Source organism: Caretta caretta, chromosome 20 (assembly GCF_965140235.1).
Source record: "Caretta caretta isolate rCarCar2 chromosome 20, rCarCar1.hap1, whole genome shotgun sequence".
NCBI classification, from domain to species: Eukaryota; Metazoa; Chordata; order Testudines; family Cheloniidae; genus Caretta; species Caretta caretta.
Genome location: NC_134225.1, coordinates 11,893,872 through 11,914,219, shown reverse-complemented (window position 1 = coordinate 11,914,219; position 20,348 = coordinate 11,893,872). Strand labels below are relative to the sequence as shown.

The window sequence follows — 20,348 nt, the reverse complement described above, 5'->3', positions numbered from 1 at the left end:
CGTTATTGTCCACCACTTCCTTCCTCCTTCCCCCCCGCAACCCCACCCCCAGTGCACAGGCCAGGCTTGCCCTGAGGGTGTCAGGGGGTGCTTTGTCCAACCCCAACGCAGTCTGGAGGACCCCGAGGTGTCCCTCTCACCCTCACACAGAAGTGCCTGGGCCTGCCTGGCTCCATGGCCCCAGGAGACTCTTTCTCAGCCCTGGGGCCCCTGCATGGAGCACGCAGCCATTAGACCCCCAGGTGGCTCCGGTCATGGCACTCAGGGGTGTGAAACCTGCCCCTGCACTCTCGCATCAGATCCTGCTGTCAGTGGCCCCCTCCCAGCTGGGCCCTTGGCACTGGCGCTGGGCAGGGAAGGCTGCCATTCATTCCCATGCTGAATTAGCATCTCTCTTAGCTTGAGCCAAAGGGCAAAGGTAATTTCCAAGGGGCACCAGGCCCTGCTGCCTCTGCTTCTGAGCTGGCTGCCTGAACGAGCCCTCTAACCAGTCATGCCAGCGCTCCCCATTGCCCCACCCACATGAAGTCCAGGTACCTCCAGGTTACAGAGGGAAGTGTCCTGGGGCCTGCTGTACAGGGTCCCAGACTCTAATGGGCACATGCCAGGGCCTGGAGCCATCGACAAGACCCACACAGGAGGTTGTAAACACCCCCATGAGTCCCCATCAGTCAAGGGAATGGCCAGGGATCCCCACTCCAGACATTGGCACGATGCCAGTACTCATTCCTGGCCTCCTCGTACCTTGAGCTCCCTCGTGGCCACTTTGAAGGCCAGGTCAGTGACGCTACCAGCGGCCCAGCGGGCGGCATTGGAGGAGTGCAGCTCGTTCCAGATAGTGTCGCTATCCACCTGGAAACAAGTGGACAGGAAAGCAGTGAGTGGGGCAGGCCGCCCCTCCCGGAGCTGGGCACGGGGGAGTCTCTACAGAGGGACCAAAGCATGAAATGTGGGCTGGCTCTGGCAGCAGCACACTGGCTGGCTGCTTGGTGCCAACAGCTGAAACTCAGTCCTTGGAGGGAGGCCGAAAGTGACCAAACCCCCAAACTCCACTTCCCAAGCCAGTCGGGCAGGCCTCTGCACTTCGAGTCCCGAGGCTGGGCCAGCTATCCCGGCGGCTAGCTCCCTGCATGGCCCAGTTCTTAGCTGAGCAGGGCCAGAGGCGGGGGGGAGTCCACTGCGGGCTCTACACAGCGCGGCTCCCCTGCGCCTGAGGCTGGGGCAGGGATGGAGAAAATGCATTTTACCTTCTTTATTTTATTTTACTGTTTAAACAAACATCTTGGTTTGATCAGGATCACGTCATGGGCCGAGCCAGAGCGGAAACCTCAGAGTCTCTTCTGATCAAGTCCATGTGTGCGGCTCAAATGCCCACTCTGCTCACAGACAGGGGGCAGCGTCCAGCTGAGGAGCCTTGGCTCTCCTGCTCTGGGGGACGGGATGGGCAAGAGGGGAGGAGGGGAGGCTGAGAAGGAGAGAGAGAGCAGATGGGACGGAGGGAGCCAGTGGCCCAGCAACAAGGGCAGGGGAGGAGGAGAGCCAGAGCAGGGAGTGGGAAGGCGAGGAGAGAGTGAGACACTTCCTGAAAGACAGAGAGACAGAGAGAGGAGAGGAGAGGAGAGGAGAGGAGAGGAGAGTGCAGTGAATGGACAGAAACCAGGGCAGCAAGCTGCGAAAGGAGAGAGGCAGCAGGGGTGTCTGGAGCATCGGGCAAGGTGGACGGCTGGTTTGCTCTCCCCCAGTGATACTGCTCTGCCCCTCTGACCTTGCCCCACTCAGGGCCCACCCTGCTCCCCTGACCTGCTTGGGCTGGGACCATCCCCGAACTATCCCCACCCCCACCCCAGGCCTCTGTGAGCCAAATGCTTTTGGTAATCGGGGCCCCAGGCTGCCAGGACCTGGTTGAGCCCTCCCAGCCATGTTATGGGGCACTGAACAGCCGACAGGGGGGGTCGCTCTGATCCTGGGATCCCATCACCTGGAGCTGACCTTGAGCTATTCCATGCCCAGAGAATCCATGGCTTCCTCAGATGCTACATAGTCCTGGGGCCAGCGTACTTGGCTAGGCTGTGCTCCCCCGCACAGGGCGAGGGCAGGGGAGCTGTGTTACTAAGCCCCAGTGTTACTGAGCCGAGGCCTGTCTCCGCCTTGGGAAGGGGGGCTCCTGCTCTGCCCAGCCTGGGCAAGGGGCCTAGCACTTGAGCCACTCACCGCAAGTCTTCCCCCCCAAACCCCCCAAGGCAGAGCCTGACACTTACCCCCACCCCCCCACAGGGCAGCATGACGAACATCCTCTGCGACAGGATCCCTGCAAGAGAGAGAGGCAGTCAGGGACCAGGGTGGGAGGGCATGGGGGCCACTGTAGGTTGACAGACAGGCAGCAGGAGCAGCTAGGGGTTGGGGGGCAAAAGGTACCTGGGGGTGAGTGGCAGGAGGCATCTGGGGGTTGGGAGGCAAGAGGGTAGGAGATTCCTGGAGTGTGAGGACAGGAGACACCTGGGAGGAGAGGGATATGGGGGGCAGGAGGCACCTGGCCTGGCTGCTTGGCGAGAGTTCGGCTTTGCCTTTCAGCATCTCGCGGAGGTGCATGGCCAGGGCTGGACTAAGCCCGCAGCAGCAGGCACCGGGGCGGGTGCAGGGGTGTGTGCTGGAGAGTGAAGATGCAGGGTGCTGAGTGCAGTGCAGAGTACAGGAGTGGGACGGTGTGGAGAGCTGGGGTAGAGGAGGTTGATGGCAGGATTGGGGCCAGCTGTCACAGCTGCATGTGTCTAGCAGCGTCATGGGGGCAGCACCCCATGGGTATTGCTCCTACCCCTGCCCAGGAGTCAGGGCACCCCAATCAGGCTACTCCCCAGCCCTCTCCTTTGAAGGGTTCCTGCCAGGGACCTCAGGAGCCTGTTCCATCTGCACCGCCAGGCGAGAGTAGTTGAGTTTAGGAGCATTGTCCTGGCCCAGCTGCAATCCCACATCCTCTTGGCTTGGGGTGAGCAGCCCCAATCTGCCTGCAGTGGGGGCACGGCGATGAACTAGAGCCAGCACCCCACCTCCCTGGGGTTAGTGCCGTGGCACGCAGGGTGATGGAGTCTTCACCCAGGGCTCTGGGCTTAGCCTGGCCATGTCCACCGCACATTCTACCTCCAATTCTGCACCTGGGGTGGCATTTACCCAGTGCGATGCCAAAGTGCAAGGCAGCAGAGAACCAGCTCTGTTGTGCTCTGGGGCCCACATTCTCCCTGCAGCCTAGGAAGCCAACCTGCTCAGCTAGTGCAGGTGCACTTGGGTCCAGGTTTTCCAATGCGCCTAACTCCCAACAGCTCCTTCTGTGTCCTGGCCCTTAGCCCCTAAACAGTGAGCAGAGCGCATTAGGGGGCCCTATGGATCGGTGCTCGTGGGGGAGGGCTGGACTCCAGTGCGCAGAAATGGAGAGGATGGGGCGAAAGTTGCCCAATGCCTGGAGCGTGTGACCCAGGGACAGCCCCCAGATGGCTACGTGTGATGGGGTAGTGGGGCCCCCAGTGCCCCCAGGAGGCAGCTTGCTGGCCTCTATGTGGGGAGGGGTGGCCCTGTCTCCTACCTGCCAGTTTCCCGTTGTCCAGTTTGAGGCGATTGAGGGGGTTGGTGCCATAGAGGAAGACGTGGCGCTCAGTGTGCACTGACTGCAGCTCCTCCAGGGTTGCCTTGCGCCCCCGCAGACACTGGCAACAAGTGGGAGCAGGGCAAGTTAGCAGCATCGGGAGGGAAGAACAGGAGGCAGGGTTGGGCATTACTCCCGTGTGTGCCCACGTGCCACCGCCGGCAGAAATCCCAGTCCCTGCCCTCAGCTGGAGAAACAACGGGCCTGAATGAGAGCGGCAGGCTGGAACCAGCATCTAAGCACCAGGAAGGGAGGCCTGGGGGTGGATCTGTTGGGGGGCTGGGAGTCCCTCGGGGCTCAGTGTGCCAGCCCCTCTCTCAAGGACTTGCTTGGTCTTCAGGGTCTCAGCTTTCTTTCAAACCAATTGCAAGGCCGTGTCTGCACAGCAGTTGCACCAGTTCAAAACTGATGTTAGTTAACTGGGTGAGGACCTGGCCTTGCTGCTCTGAGCTGAATTGGCTTGAGCGGGATTGAGGCCTTGTTTACACGCAAAGGCTGTAGCGCTTAACTGTAGTTAAGTGAGGAGTGAGGAGACCTAGGGAGCTGCTGGGGAAGGATAGCTCAGTGGTTTGAGCATTGGTCTGCTAAACCCACGGTTATGAGTTCAATCCTTGAGGGGGCCATATAGGGATCTGGGGCAAAAATAGGGGACTGCCCCTGCTTTGAGCAGGGGGTTGGACTAGATGACCTCCTGAGGTCCCTTCCAACCCTGATATTCTATGGTGCATTGGCAGGTCCACTGCTCACCTGGGTCCAGTGAGCCCAGATCGGGTGGCGAGAGGGCACCTTTACCCCCGTATAACCGTGTCCGCACTGGGGCTGTATCCACAGAATTTCTGCAGTAACCCCTCCCCCCCACGGCTCCATCAGGACACGTGCAGAGCAGGCCTTCACTTGGGCTAAGCGCGTCAACCCCAGCCATTCACCCCAGTGTAACTAGACCAAAGGCTCATCCCCAGAACAGTCCAAGGCAGGTGAGAAAGTCCAGCACTGTCATTCTCCTAGCAGAGGCGCTCTCCTTCCAAGAGGGGCCTTTGGCAGTTTAGCTTATGTGACTTTAGATGCGTTTTCAAACCAAACTGAAAGCAGCCCCGTGTAAACTGGAATCCAGCTGGGGCTGGCACTGGGAGAGCACACGTGATTTAGCTGTGCTGGGAGCTAGGGATGGACACCCCCTGGGACACCAGGTTAACACTCTCCTGTGTAGGCAAACCCCAATCTAGTGAGACTAAGGCCACATCTACACTACAGAATTATATTGACTTAGCTTACGTTGGCATACAGCCACCGCAGCTATTAAATGGCGTGGCTCCTTGGGTGCACGTCCTCCCCAGGAGCACTTGTATCCACTGCACTGTCAGCGTGGGGCATTGTGGGACAGCTCCTGGAGCCAGTAACTGTCGACATAAGCAATGCAGTGTGTGCACCAACCCTTCATGGACCTAATGACACTGACTGTGGCTGCATCGCTCGGGGAGGCGGTGTTACTAAACTGGGGAAGAGGGGCACTCATTGGCAGGAGCCAAATTTAAGTGAAAATTCGTCCACAGCTAGGTTGACGCCAGGCAGCTTACGTTGACCTAACCATGTAGTGCAGATCAGACCTGCTGCAAGCTTTCTAATATAGACAAGGATGTACACAGACAAGGCCTGAGTTTGCAGGGTCTGAGATGGGGGAACCACTTCAGCAGGGGCTAACACAGATACCTGGGATGATACATAATGTCCGTGCTCTCCGCTAGGTCCCAGCTGTGCAAAGCGTGGGGAAGGAGGAGGGTCAGCAGGGCCTGAGGGATGGAACAGGACCAGGAGCCAGAGAAGAGAAGCAGAGCTAGGAGCTCTGTGGCAGCGTGCGTAATTGGGAAGCACCCATGCGCTTCTCCTGGATATCAGTGGGCACTGACCCACGCTTGGAGAACTTGATCCAAGTATTTTTTGCTTTTCTCACCAGAAATGAGTGAACCCCCCTGCAATTTCCTCTTTCAAAGGCTGGCAGGACTCATGCTTGTTGTGAGTCTTGGCTCCTCTGGGGCAGACCCAGAGTCCCCGCCTCTGCACAGAGGCCACCTGGGCCTTCCTGATGTAGCTGCCCATCCTCTCTGAGGCCTCCCTTGGCTTTGGCAGGACAAGCTCAGCCCGCGCTCTCTCACTTACCTCGCACTGGCTGCGCAGACCCCGCTCCTGCAGGCGGGACCAGATACTCTGAATTCTCCCAGCATGCTCGGGATGGTTGCTGTTGTCCCCGCAGGAGCACTGGTGTTTGAGCATCACGGAGTCATACACGAGCCCTGAAACACAACAGCAGGTGGAGGTGTTAGGGGACACCCGCCTGCTGCAACCTCCGTCACCCAGTGTCAGGGATCGGTGCAGTGCCGGGCTCAGCTTCACAATGCTGCTGTGCTCACAGCCCAGGCTGCTGCTCTCTCTTGGGCACCTTACCACCTGCACAGGCTCCCTCTTAGCCGTGTCTGAATGGAAGTCCATGGCCGACTGGGTTGCTGCACGGGGCCCTGCATTGAGCTCCCCTAAGACACGCCTGCCTCCTAGGTGCAGGCTGTCTCCCCGGCACCTCACACTGCCCTGTCTGCTGTCATGTGGAGGGGGCAATCCCGGGGCAGCCCTATTTGGCTGGGTCCCAGAGACATCTCTTCCCACACTCCGGCCCAAGCAGGGAGCCCAGCCCAGAGCCCTTCGCAGCAAGGGGCAGGGGGCTGACTCTAGATCTCTCTGCCCCGGGAGATCTGGGTGGGACGGACCAGCGATGGGGTCAGTGTCGACATGAGCCAAGCGGCTGGGCACTGGTGTCCTTATACCTCCGAAAATCAGTGAATACAGCACACGCCACTGTACACCATCACTCCTACCCTTCCGCCCACCCCACAGGGGCACTCACCCCCTCAAGCCCCACGGGCGCTAACCCTCCAACCCCACGGGGGCACTCAACCCCCCCCCAGCTCCATGGGGGAACTCACCCCCCCAACCCCATGGAGCACTCACCCCCTGCAACCGCATGGGGGCACTCCACCCTTCCCCCCCCAGGAGCACTCCACGCCCCCAACCTCACGGGGGCACTCACCCCCCTCTGCAACCCCAAGGGGGCACTCCACCCCCCCAGCCCTAGGGGCACTCACCTCCTAACCCCCAAGGGCACTCACCCCCCCCCAGCCCTGGAAGCTGGCTCTAAGCCTTGTCTGGAAGCTGACCCCTGATGGCCCAGAGCCCAGTCCCTCTTCAAAGGCTGGGCTGGGGGCGAGGCTGAGACCCTACAGCCACCTCAGTCTCTGCTGTTACGGCATGGCCCTCAGACCAGAGTCTCCCTGGACACCTCCCCATCCCAGGAGGCCTGAGCCGAATCCTACTCCTGACTCAGGCCAGGAGCGGAGGAGACCCTGGTCCTTGCACTCCAGCCCAGCTGCATGGGTACGGGAGCATCCCAGCTGGCCATCGGGTGAGGCACTGGGCCTCTTTGCTGGAGGGCATGGGCTGGACACACCCAGGGGGTGAATGACACAATGGGGACGCCAGGCTGTGCAGGCTGGGATCCTGAGGGCTCAGTCCTGGCTCTTCACGCTCCCTTGCAAGAGCTTGGGCTCTGAAAGGCGTTGTGGCCCCATGCTCCTTTGAGCCCCACCAGTTCCTCCAGTGTCTGCTTGCCTCCTCTCCCACCCTGGGGCTCAGGAACATACTGAGAGGGAAAAATGCCAAGAGACCCACCCCTGGCAGGCTGGGGGAGGTGGCCGCGCGGTAAGGACAGTGTCTTCCCATGGACACAAGCTACACCTGCCACCCCCAGCCTATGTAAACTTTTAGAGAGGGGGCGATAAACACAGCAGGAGACTGGCCTGGCACGGGCCAGCTCCCCAGGCTCTGTTGCCGTCAGGGCAGTTTAGGGCTGGCACTGTGTGGGCAGAGACATGCAGGGTTTATCCGGCTTTCCTAGGGACAGAGTGTGCCTGGTGCAGTGAGGCTGAGTGGTGTGGTGCTTAGAGCAGGGGAATGGGAGTCAGGACTCCTGGGTTTTAGTCCTGACTTTGACCTTCATGTGACCTTGGGTAAATCCCCCTCCCTCTCTGCGCCTCAGTTCACCTTGTACGTCATCTGCTGCTGTGGGGTTAATTGCCATGTGAGGAAGTGGGAAGATGTGATACTTTTGAATCCTGTGTGCCTCAGTTTCCCCTATATGCTGCATTGTTACCCAGTGGGGTGGAAAAGAACTGTTTGCTCTCAGCACAGGGAAAGGGACAAAGATGTGAGTGTCCTCTAGCTGTCTGGGCCTTAGGCCCCATATCAATGGAGCAACCAAGAAGACAATGGCAAATCTTGTCACCAGGACATTGGCACCTGACAACCAACAACCACAGATTGCCCCACCTCTCTGCAGGAAGCTGAGCAGCATTTCCCCAGCATGAGATCAAAGAACTAGCAGTGTATGGAGTAGGGGATAAGAGCTGGCTGCTGGAAGGAGTCAGGGCTCTCACCTGGAGTCGGACAAAAGAGGTCAGATGGTGGGACAGACAGAGCTTGAACCAACGGGTTCACTACAGCTTGGCTGGGCTCTGGGCTAATCAGAATGGACCATGCTTTACCCTTCACTTTTCTATGTTACCCTAAGGACTTCCTGTGCTGTGTTCCAGTTAATAAATAAACCTTCCCACTTTGACAATGCTGTCTGAGTGTCACTGCTAATGGTGTGAGGTGCATTAGGCCCTAACGAGTGCACAAGTCTCCGTCAGGATCTGTCTCAGTTGTACTCACTGAACGGAGCTCACAGTGTGAAGCAAGAGTGTTGCAGGCCCAAACGTCCATTCTAAGGAGGCAGTGAAGACGCGTAGCTTGCGCTGGAGGAAGAGCAAGACCCGTAGGGAGTCTGGCACTGAAGGGATTCCTCCTAGAAACAGTTCCAAAGCTAGGGCCATAGCACCGATCCTGTGGATCCGTGACATACCTGCAGCCCTCCTGGAGCGCTCCCTGCTGGAGGCAGCCCACATTACCTGTTGTGAAGTGCGGTTTGATTGGTGGCTCTTGCACCGGCAGGGAGAGTGTCTTGGTGGGTGCGTCCTGGGCAGGAAGGGCGATGGTAGCAGTGGCAGGAGATGACTGGGCCCTGGAGAGAGGTCGGTGCCCTCCATGTGTGACAGGGACCATCAGGGAGTCGGCTGGTGGCTGCCGCTTGAGGAGCGAGTGCTGCAGGCGCTGGTGATGCTCCCACAGGTAGGCCTGCTGGGGAGAGGGTGTGGCAGATGAGTGTGGCGCCCTGGGCCAGGGATGGTTTGGGGGATTCTGTAGAGGGCCCAGGTGGCACATGCCACTCTCTAGGCCGGGGAAGACCCTGCCTGTCAGTGAGCTGAGCGCAGAGCCTGTGCTAACACCCCCCAGGGCCAGTCTGTGTAGCAGCAAGTGGGGCCAGCGGCCCCCCACAGCATCTCAGCAGCTCTTCAATGCCAGGCCTGACAGCAGGTGTGGAGGAGGGGAATTTCTGCACTGAACATCAGGATCTACTCACTATGCAATGGGCCTGTTCTCTCTGGGCTGTTCCCAACCCAGCCTAGGGAGTGGAAACCCTAGTCCAGAGCTTCCACAACAGACCAAGGCACTGCTGCCTGGGCCTTGGCCAAGTCACAGTGTCTGATGCCCTCTTGTGGCTCTGCATGGCATTACCCCACCCACTGAGGTTAGGGGAAAGGGAGTACAACACGTCTGTGGCAGGGAGCCCAGAGTGCCCAGTCTCCTGCACACATGTTGCTTTGGCAGTACAGTAGGGGACCCCTGAACTCTTGGTGGCCTGTGGAGGAGCTCGCCTGGCCTAGTAAAAGTGCTGCAAACCCTGGGGTGGCAGGGGTGTAAAGGTTCTTTATTGTGGCATAGGTGACCCTGTATGGAAAGGGGAATAAGCCACCCCAGTACAGGCCCCTTTCATACAGAAATGACACACAAGGAGACTCTGCTAAACAAATGTTAGGGCTGCAAAACTCAGAAATGCCAGAATTCAGGCTGCCCGTGCGACCCTCATCCAGCCCTGACGCAGGGGCCTTCGCTACAGTCGTTAACGACACCATCGCAGAGCAGGTTTCCAGAGCCCCTGGCCCTGCAGTGCCCACTGTGGGCCCTGCTCACAGAAGGAGCAGCCAGCCAGCGCTTGGTTTTCTCCTCACTGTGTGCCCAAGCCTTGTTTCCTGCACACTGTTCCGAGCCTTCTCTGGAAACACACGGGTTTGTGATGGGGGTGTTGGGCAGCCTTAGCTCCTGCTGTGTCCTTCTGGCCTTAACATCTAGGAATCCGCAGCAGAGCCCCTGCACCCAGATGGGGGCGCGGAGCAACAGGAGCAGGCTGGAGCTGCTGGCTGAGGGGCAGTGAGGTGGGCCCAGTCATGCCCTCTTCACTACCTTCCCCTCCTCTCATGGGAGGGCGTTTGCCCAGCAGGGCTTTGTGCCCTCCAGAATAGAGGAGCTGGCAGCCCGCCAGCAATGCAGGCGGGGGTGATGAGTCCTGATGGCTCCACGCAGGCTCCTCCCCTCTCCACCCCGGGCATGGGTTTAGAGAGGACATTGATGCCACTGGGTTGGCTGAGCAGCCACACTCCCCATGGCCAGTGAAGTGAGGGCTGCTCCAGGCTGGTGCTGTGCCCAGCACTCCTGGTGCCCTGATCCCTGCCAGCCCTTAGGTACCTGCTGCAAGACGAGCTCCTCCTGTGGCTGCATCAGCTTTGGGCTCCGTTCAGGCTCCTTTGTGCTGACCCCTGGCCGCGTGAGCTCCACTCGGCCCCTAGGCTGGTCACCGCGCTCACTCACTCCCTCTGGGAGCCCCTCCTTGGCCTCCATGTCCTCCGAGGAGGGGATCTGCCGCAGACGAGACTTCTCACTGGACTTGGTCATGAGCTGCAGGGGGATGGGTCAAAATCACTTTGGGGAAGAAAGCTACCAGAGGCTCCCCTGGGATAGACCCCCAGGATCTGATCTGGATATGGGCAGAGACCTCTTTAATCTATTTAATGAAATAAATACTAGTGGGAATTGTGTGATGATGAGAGACGTTAACTTCCCAGACATAGGTTGGAGGACAAGTGCTACCAATAACAGCAGGGCCCAGACTTTCCTGGACGTGATAGCCGACAGATTTCTTCATCCAACAGTTGCTGAGCAAACAATATCTTCATAAATGATCTGGAGGATGGTGTGGATTGCACTCAGCAAATTTGCAGATGATACTAAACTAGGAGGAGTGGTAGATACGCTGGAGGGCAGGGATAGGATACAGAGGGACCTAGACAAATTGGAGGATTGGGCCAAAAGAAATCTGAGGTTCAACAAGGATAAGTGCAGGGTCCTGCACTTAGGACGGAAGAACTCAATGCACCGCTACAGACTAGGGACCAAATGGCTAGGCAGCAGTTCTGCAGAAAAGGACCTAGGGGTGACAGTGGACAAGAAGCTGGATATGAGTCAACAGTGTGCCCTTGTTGCCAAGAAGGCCAATGGCATTTTGGGATTATAAATAGGGGCATAGCCAGCAGATCAAGGGACATGATCGTTCCCCTCTATTCGACATTGGTGAGGCCTCATCTGGAGTACTGTGTCCAGTTTTGGGCCCCGCACTACAAGAAGGATGTGGATAAATTGGAGAGAGTCCAGCAAAGGACAACAAAAATGATTAGGGGTCTGGAACACATGACTTATGAGGAGAGGCTGAGGGAACTGGGATTGTTTAGTCTGCAGAAGAGAAAAATGAGGGGGGATTTGATAGTTGCTTTCAACTACCTGAGAGGTGGTTCCAGAGAGGATGGTTCTAGACTATTCTCAGTGGTAGAAGAGGACAGGACAAGGAGTAATGGTCTCAAGTTGCAGTGGGGGAGGTTTAGATTGGATATTAGGAAAAACTTTTTCACTAGGAGGGTGGTGAAACACTGGAATGCGTTACCTAGGGAGGTGGTAGAATCTCCTTCCTTAGAAGTTTTTAAGGTCAGGCTTGATAAAGCCCTGGCTGGGATGATTTAATAGGGGATAGGTCCTGCTTTGAGCAGGGGGTTGGACTAGATGACCTCCTGAGGTCCCTTCCAACCCTGATATTCTATAAGAGGTGACGCCATTTTAGATTTGGCATTGGTGAGTAGTGAGGGGAATAGAAGAGCTGGTTGCAGGAGACAGCTGTGGTTTGAGTGATCAAGAGCTAATTCACTTTAAACTAAATGGAAAGATAAACAAAATTAGGGCTGAAACTAAGGGCCTTGATTTGAAAAGCGCAAACTTTAAAAAATGAAGGGAATTAGTTAGGGAAGTGGGGTGGACTGAAGAACTCGAGGATCTGAATGTGGAGGAGGCCTGGAATACTTTAAATCAAAGTTCAAAAGTTCTCTGAAGCCTGCATCCCGAGGACAGGGGGAAAAGATTGTGGGGAAGGGTTGCAGACCAAGCTGGATGTCCAAGTACCTGAAACAGCTGATTAAGAGAAAGCAGAAAGCCTACAAGGAATGGAAGGTGGGAAGGATCAGCGAGGAAAGCAACCTCTTGGAGGGCAGAAAGCGTAGGGGGAAAGTGAAAACTGCCGAAAGTCAAGCAGAGCTGGACTTTGGAAAGGAAATTAAAACCAACAGTAAAAGGTTCTGTAGCCAAATAAATAAAAAGAAAACAAGGAAAGAAGAAGTGGAGCTGCTAAGCATGTAGATGGGCTGGAGATTAAAAATAATCTAGGCATGGCCCAAGGCCTAAACGAATATTTTGTCTCCAATTTTAATAAGGGTAACGAGGAGCTTAGGGGCAGTGACAGGGTGGCTAATGGGAACGACAATATGGAAATAGAAATGACCACATCCAAGGTGGAAGTCCAATTTAAACAACTTAATGGAACTAAATCGATGTGTCCAGATAAACTCTATCAAAGAATATTAAAGTAACTAGCACATGAAATTGCAAGCCCAATAGCAAGGATTTTTAAAGGATCTATAAACTCAGGGGTTGTACCCTATGACTGGAAAATTGCTAATATAGTTCCTATTTTTAAGAAAGAAAAAAGTGATCCAGGAAATTACAGGCCTGTTAGTTTCACCTCTCCAGCAACCACACACCACACAACAAAACCACTAACCCAGGAACCTATCCTTGCAACAAAGCCTGATGCCAACTCTCTCCACATATTTATTCAAGTGACACCATCATAGGACCTAATCACATTTGCCATGCCATCAGGGATGCACTTGTTCACCAGCACATCTACCAATGTGATATATGCCATCATGTGCCAGCAATGCCCCTCTGCCATGTACATTGGCCAAACTGGACAGTCTCTATGCAAAAGAATAAATGGTCATAAATCTGACATCAGGAATCATAACATTCAAAAACCGGTAGGAGAACACTGGCCACTCAGTAACAGATTTAAAGGTGGCAATTTTGCAACAGAAAAGCTTCAAAAACAGACTCCAACGAGAAACTGCTGAGCTTAATTTAATATGCAAACTAGATACCATTAACTTGAGTTTGAATAGAGACTGGGAGTGGCTGGGTCATTACACATATTGACTCTACTTCCCCATGTTAAGTATCCTCACACCTTCTTGTCAACTGTCTAAATGGACCATCTTGATTATCACTACAAAAGTTTTTTTCTCCTGCTGATCATATCTCATCTTAACTAATTAGCATCTTACTCCACCTTTTCATGTTCTCTGTATGTATGTATATATATATATATCTTCTTACTATATGTTCCATTCTATGCATCCGATGAAGTGATGTCGTGAAGCTCACGACAGCTTATGCTCAAATAAATTTGTTAGTCTCTAAATTTGTTAGTCTCTAAGTCCCTGTTCTTCTTGCGGATACAGACTAACATGGCTGCTACTCTGAAAAAAGATCTGGATGACCTTGAAAACTGGAGTAACAGAAATGGAATAAAATTTAATAGTGCAAAGTCATGCATTTAGGGACTAACAACAAGAATTTTTGTTATAAACTGGGGAAGTATCAGTTGGAAGCGACAAAGGAGGAGAAAGACCTGGGCATATTGGTGGATCACAGGACGACTATGAGCCACCAATGTGATGAGGCTGTGAAAAAGGCTAATGCAGTCCTAGGATGCATCAGGTGAGGTATTTCCAGTAGATACAGGGAAGTGCTAGTACCATTATACAAGGCACTGGTGAGACCCTAAGTTCCCTGTAAGCTGCACAATTGTGCAGCAGCCTATTTAGCACTGCACAGGTGCTCAGGGAACCCGCTCTGGTTCCCTGTGCTGTACCCGCTCCCTGCTGCGGCCGGGGTGCCCCTCCCCCAGCCCCAACGCAACCTGTGACCCGGACCTGCTGGGGCAGTGTGACTGGAGCGACCCCAGCTGCGACTGGTGTGGCCCAGGAGTGGCCATGGCAGCGCAGCCCAACCCCAGAGCAGCCCAGACCCAGGAGTGGCCTTCCCCCAGCCCCAGGGCTGGGGGAGGGGCGCCTATCCTGCAGCCCCAGCCCCACAGCCCACGTGCTGCTGCGGGGAGAGAGAGCTGGGAGGAGTCCTCTCTCCCCGCCATAGCCACGGAGCACCCTCCTGCACCCCAAACCCCTCATCCCTGGCCCCACCCCAGAGCCCGCACCCCAACCCTCTGCCCCAGCCCTAAGCCCCCTCCCACACTCTGATCCCCTCGGCCTCACCCCCACCACATGAATTTTGTGAATGAATGAAAAAATGAAAAAATTCATTCCACAAATGGGTGGGAAAAATTAGAGGGTGAGACCTCATCTGGAATACTATGTGTCGTTCTGGTCTCCCATGTTTAAGAAAGATTAATTCAAACTAGAACAAGTGCAGAGAAGGGCTACAAGGATGATTCGAGGAATGGAAAATCTATCTTGTGAGAGGAGACTCAAAGGGCTTGGCTTGTTCAGCATAATCAAATGATGGCTGAGTGGAGAGATTGCTCTTTATAAATACATCAGAGGGATAAATACGGGGGGGGGGGGGGGGAGAAGTTATTAGAGTGTTAATGGCTATAAATTGGCCATCAACAAGTTTAGGTTTGAAATGTGATGAAGATTTTCAACCATCAGAGGAGGGAAGTTCTGGAACAGCCTCCCAAGGGGAGCAGTGAGGGCAAAAAAACAAATTGAAAACAAAACAAACAAGACTGAACATGAGAAGTTTCTGGAGGGGATGGGATAATGAGACTGTCTATAATGGCATGTGCCTGATATGCGACTGCTAGCAGCAAATATCCCCAATGGCCAGTGATGGGACCCTAGATGGGGAGGGCTCTGAGTTACTACAGAGACTTCTCTCCCAGGTGTTTGGCTGCTGGGTCTTGCCCACATGCTGAGGGTCCAACTGATTGTCATATTTGGGGTTTTCCCTGGGTCAGATTGGCAGAGGGGGGTTTTCACCTTCCACTGCAGCATGGGGAACCCCAGTGGTGGGGGAGCTCTGTATGACAGGGTGAGGCGGGAGCTGTGCGGGGATGGGAAAACCCAGATGGGAGGAGCTCTGTGTGACGGGGTGAGGGGGGAGCTGTGCGGGGGTCGGGAACGCCAGGTGGGGGCACCTGTGTTCAGAGGTTGATGTGAGGAACTCTGTGATGGGGTGGGGGGTGATGTGAGCACTCTGTGGGGTGGCGTGAGATACCCCTCCCTGCATGCCATCTGGGGTAATGGGGGAAGCTCTGTGCAGGGTTGGTGATGAGGGAGAGTGTTGCGTGGGTGGGCCGAGTGTACCCTGGATGGTGATGGGGGGGGAGCTCTCTGCAGGGGTGATGGGAGCACTGTGGCATGGGGGTACACCAGACATGGGGAGCTCTGTGTGGGGGTGATGGGGGAGCATTGTGGCATGCAGATTGAGGGATGTGATCGTTCCCCTCTATTCGACATTGGTGAGGCCTCATCTGGAGTACTGTGTCCCTTTTTGGGCCCCACACTACAAGAAGGATGTGGAAAAATTGGAAAACATCCAGCGGAGGGCAACAAAAATGATTAGGGGACTGGAACACATGAGTTATGAGGAGAGGCTGAGGGAACTGGGATTGTTTAGTCTGCGGAAGAGAAGAAGGAGGGGAGGATTTGCTAGCTGCTTTCAACTACCTGAAAGGGGGTTCCAAAGAGGATGGATCTAGACTGTTCTCAATGGTAGCAGATGACAGAACGAGGAGTAATGGTCTCAAGTTGCAGTGGGGAAGGTTTAGATTGGATATTAGGAAAAACTTTTTCACTAGGAGGGTGGTGAAGCACTAGAATGGGTTGCCTAGGGAGGTGGTGGAATCTCCTTCCTTTGAAGTTTTTAAGGTCAGGCTTGACAAAGCCCTGGCTGGGATGATTTAGTTGGGGATTGGTCCTGCTTTGAGCAGGGGGTTGGACTCGATGACCTCCTGAGGTCCCTTCCAACCCTGATATTCTGTGATTCTATACAGGTACCGCAGATGCAGGGGCTCCAACACTGCTTAGCTGGCAGCTGTACTGGCAGCAGCAGACGCCAGGGAGCTCACTCGCTTTCCTGGGACTGAGGGAGGGCAAAGCAACTGCTTGTGTCTGCGGGCAGTGCCGCCACCCAGTGCCCTGGCCTGGCAGCTTGGGTGCTGAGTGCCACATGGGCCTTACTCCGCCATGCACCTGAAGTGCCCTCAATCCCCAGGTGCTGCCCAGCATGGCGCCCTCCTGCCCTGGCAGTGGTGTTCCCCAGCCTGCATGCCCGTTAGCCTCTTACCTTTCCCAAGTGTGTCTGCTGCTTGAGTCTCTCCAGGAATTGGGCATGGTGCTGCTGGTACGCCAGCTGCTGCTGGATGGCCTTGGGGTTGGGGGGCAGGGGCTCAGAGCGGGTCCGCCCCAGTGGTTTGTGGTGGCCTGCCAGCGACAGCCGGTCGGTGGGGATGAGTGAGTGGGCGAAGTGGAACGGGACCGTCCCCAGGCCTGGCACTGCGGGGAGAGAGACTGGTGAAGCAGGGCTGGAGCTGGGTGCAGCACCAGGTGCTCAGGAATGGCTGCCAGAGCATCTCAAGTAGCCTGGGCTTGGGGTTGGCATTATCAACCCCTAACCTGGCCTGTGACCCCTGGCCTGCCCCGTGCTGCAGCTCAGGCCCCACCACTGCCCTTTGGGGCTCCGTGCAGCCCCACAGACAGAAATCATTGTGTCTGCTGGGACTCACCCCCTCCCATTTCACTTATTTATACAGCCCTTACAGACGATTTGGGGGGCCCCGGTACAGTTGTTCCCCTTTCTCCCATCTCGTCAGCTCTGGGGCTTCCTGCTGGGCCCACTACAGCTCTGAGAACCCATGCTCCAGGGGCACCATAGGCAAGCACTTCCCAAGGACAGACTGGCTAATGCCCAGCACCTGCTGCTGCATGGTTCTCAATGGGGGCTGAGGGGGAAACCTCCATGGTGTTCCCTGGGGGAGGGGAATCTCCCTGGGACTCACTGGGGGAGGGGGCGGGAGGTGAGCTCCATGTTCTCACAGAGCGTGGCGGGGCGGGCCTTGGCCTGTAGGCTAGCTGGAAATCCAGCCAGGTGCCAGCCCCAAGTGCAGCATGTGTCAGGCCGGGAGGTAAGTAGCAGAGGGCATTCGCATTACGGCTGGCCGCAGCTCCCACCCTTCTCGCCCCCCCGCCCTGCCATTGTGCAGCCTGCGGTGGCTAGGGGAGTGCTCTGGCTGCCCCTCACCCGCTCTGCCCTCTCTGCTTCACACTTGGAGCAGGAGGGGTGGGTGAGCCATGGAGAGGGAAGCCCAGAGGGAAGCGATTGGGATCTGGTAAAGGAACACTCACCCCCCTCCCTCATGACAAGTCAGCGCCGCCCTTGGCTGCAGTTTGAGAGCTGAGTAAATCCCAGCAGGGTTCGGAGCTGAGCTATGCAGAGGTGTCTGCCTGAGTGTGCCGGCTGCTTGACAGCCAGCAGCTTCCCAAGGCATTTCCATGAGTGTTAACTCTGAAACCTAACAATGTGGAATCCCATAGCAGCATTAGCTACCTTTCTGCTCACATGCCAGCTGGTCAGAAGGGAGATTGTTAAGCATAGACCAGTTCTCAGGGATGCCAGGGGGTCTCATACAGCACTGCAGGAAATCTGCTGAGATCCTAGAGCCCCTTTCAGGTACATGCCAGCAGGGCTCTGAGCTGCACTTGGTGCTGGGACTGCAGCCTCAGCCCCAGGACCCTTGGTCAAGTGGGAGCAATACGTACTTGCCACAAGTGGTGCGTGGGTGACCGAGGACTCAAGAATAATGACAGGCTGAAGCCGAGGGGACAGAGGCCCTCCAGGCTCATGCTGCTCCAAGCCAGCTGGTATGAACATGGATGAGTGGGTGCCCGAGAGGACAGGCCCATTCAGCACTGGCACCCGGTGTGCCAAGCCAGAGAGGGAGCGGCGGTCTGCGTCGCCCTGCAGAGAGAACAGGGAGTCCATCAGCAGCCTACCAAGGCGGGGGTAGAGGAGCGGACTGTGATGCCTAGGAGGGGACCTAGGGCCTGACAGAGGCACTGGCAGAGTGTAGAGGAAAGGGATCCCCCTGGCTCTGTGTCCCAAGGTGGGGGGGGGGGGGGGGGCTGTGGGTCTGCAAATCCATGAAGTGCTGCGTCATCCAGGACTGCTGCTCAATGACCTGCGCGTGCTGCGATCCTGGACTTCAGAAGGGGGGTTGGGCTCTCTCTGCCCTGCATGAGCCCTCAGCAGGGTTCCGGAGTCCCTTATGACCCGGCTACCTACCCGGGCACTGGTAGTAGCTGGCAGTCCCAGCGAGATGGCTGGAAGGGAGGCCGTGCTCTGCAGGGCTAACTGGGCCAGCGAGCTCTCCTGCATCATCAGGCGCTGGGCGAGTGGCGCCTGCACCAAACACAGCAGGTTAGTCTCCAGGCATGGCACAGCTGTGTGGGGCAGCAGGAGCTACATGACCAGGGCCAGCAAAGGGTGGCAGCAAGGACCCAAGCAGGGAAGACAGCACTACCAACCAGAAGGCATCAGGGGGACACAGTGCAAGACAGGGAACAGTAGGGGGACCTTGAGGGCATCAGGGCAGCAGTGGGGTGGCTGGTGACTAGCCAGGGGGAAATAGGGTTGGGTGGGGTGCCACCAGCTACTGGGGGGAAGGGAGGGTAGCAGGGCCCAGAAAGCTGGGACTAATTCTTAGCTGCTAGTTTTCAAGGAAGTGGGAATTCTGGAGGGGAAGTTGCCTGGTCCTGGCTCCAGGCCCCGGGGCCCATGAGAGATCTGGGGACAGAACTGCGGAGTTCATTAGCCCATGCTGCTCCCCAGGGACAGCTTGCCCCAGTGACCCCACCCAAGGCAGCATGTCCTGAGCTCCTGGCTCCCTTCAACAGGCCTGCAGGCTTCGTACCTCGTGGGCCATGCTGGGCCCAGCGGGGGGGACTCCATGTTCCGCTGGGAGGCTGTCGTTGGGGGAGCTGCAGCCAGACACAGGGGTGCTGCTACTGCTGGGGGACGAGTCTGCATAGGGAAGAGAAGTCAGACAGGAGAGTGGCAGGATGAAGGGACTCAAGGGCACAAGGTGGCCTGGCACCTTCACCGCTGCATGCACATTGCTTTCTCTGTACCCTTTCTCCCATCAGGTACCCCAGCTTCCTTTCACAGGGACACAACCTGTGTGCAGCTTTCCCTCACGGCTACATCACCCCTCCCAGCTATACCAGCCCGCTGCTGCCCTCCTGGCTCCTGCACAGTGCCCTTGCCCTGCCCTTGCCAGCCGGGTGACACTCAATTCCATCTGGACTTAGCGCTCTCCCTGACCAGCTGCCTGAGCCCAGGTGGGCAGGCAAGGACAGCTCATGCCCTGAGAGCACATACTCCTGGCAGTGCACCAGCCAGAGGCAGGGACTGTACCTGGTTATGCATCCAGCCCCGAGACAGGGCAGTGTGCGCAATCTTGGGGCAGTCCCTGGAGTCTGCCATCATCTACCCAGCTGTGCTAGTGGGAAGAGTGCCCGCCCCCAGGTCAAATGCCACACATGGGTATGTCCTGCTTCTCCCAGCAGGGGTCAAGCAGTCATGGCCAGGGAACTGGGCAGGTATCGTTTGCTGGGACTGCTTTGGGCCCATTAATCCCTCAAGTCTCTGACAGGTCAGAGAAATAGCCCTGCGCAGCTCCAGCATTGCCCTCCCCACTGGCTGGGTCTGGCCCTGCATGGCTATTAGCACATCACACCTGGCCTGAGGCTGCCTTAAAAGAGCATTGCTGCCATGGGGTAGCACCATCCCTGTGCACTGAGCGCCCTTGAAGCTCCATTGGCATGTGCGACCCCCTGCACGGAGCCTCGGGTGCGGGGCTTATGCGGGGTCCTAGTGTGCAGCAGCTGCTTTCCCTGGAGCCCCAAGTTCCTACTGTTGCCCCAAGAGACCCTCACCAATGGCCTCTGCTGGCCTCCTCTTCAGGGAAGGGGGTGCACTCTCCTTGCGGGTCAGTGGGTTCTTACGCCGGTCCACCGACTTCTTGGGCTTGTATCGCACCTTCAGGTTGGGCTCAGATGCTGTGGGCAGACAAGGCTGTTTGTCAGTGGTCTCCCTGCGCTATGGCATCGATACAGTGCTGCCGCACTGGCCTGTTGGGCTCAGGCATGACCCTTGGGGCTGTCGCAAAGTCACCTTCAGACCTGCACACCCCTGCGCCAGCCCAACCTCCTCCCACTCCCGAGCCAGTGCCAGTCTCACCTCCCTGCCAGGACACAGGCCCTGCTGTGTGTGGAAGCGAAGGCCAGGAGGAAGGCAGGCTGGGAAGGTGGGCTGAGTCCACCCTGCGGTCGCACCT

At 56.7% G+C, this 20,348-nt stretch overlaps 1 protein-coding gene across 8 annotated transcripts in view; it reads right to left on the bottom strand.

Annotated features, from left to right (window-relative positions):
- HDAC7 (histone deacetylase 7) overlaps nucleotides 1-20,348 on the bottom strand; it is a 243,150-nt gene that overhangs the window by 12,588 nt on the left and 210,214 nt on the right. For 7 of the 8 annotated variants that reach the window (XM_075121815.1, XM_048834436.2, XM_075121820.1 and 4 more), the window contains 10 exons: nucleotides 19,948-20,070; nucleotides 18,924-19,033; nucleotides 17,773-17,971; nucleotides 16,301-16,509; nucleotides 10,301-10,510; nucleotides 8,626-8,854; nucleotides 5,789-5,922; nucleotides 3,575-3,695; nucleotides 2,259-2,308; nucleotides 745-852 (listed from right to left, as the gene is read on the bottom strand). In XM_075121815.1, the coding sequence (XP_074977916.1) occupies nucleotides 745-852; nucleotides 2,259-2,308; nucleotides 3,575-3,695; nucleotides 5,789-5,922; nucleotides 8,626-8,854; nucleotides 10,301-10,510; nucleotides 16,301-16,509; nucleotides 17,773-17,971; nucleotides 18,924-19,033; nucleotides 19,948-20,070 (1,493 nt within the window). The remainder of the gene's footprint in view (nucleotides 1-744; nucleotides 853-2,258; nucleotides 2,309-3,574; nucleotides 3,696-5,788; nucleotides 5,923-8,625; nucleotides 8,855-10,300; nucleotides 10,511-16,300; nucleotides 16,510-17,772; nucleotides 17,972-18,923; nucleotides 19,034-19,947; nucleotides 20,071-20,348) is intronic. The other variant, XM_075121816.1, reaches the window with a different exon arrangement.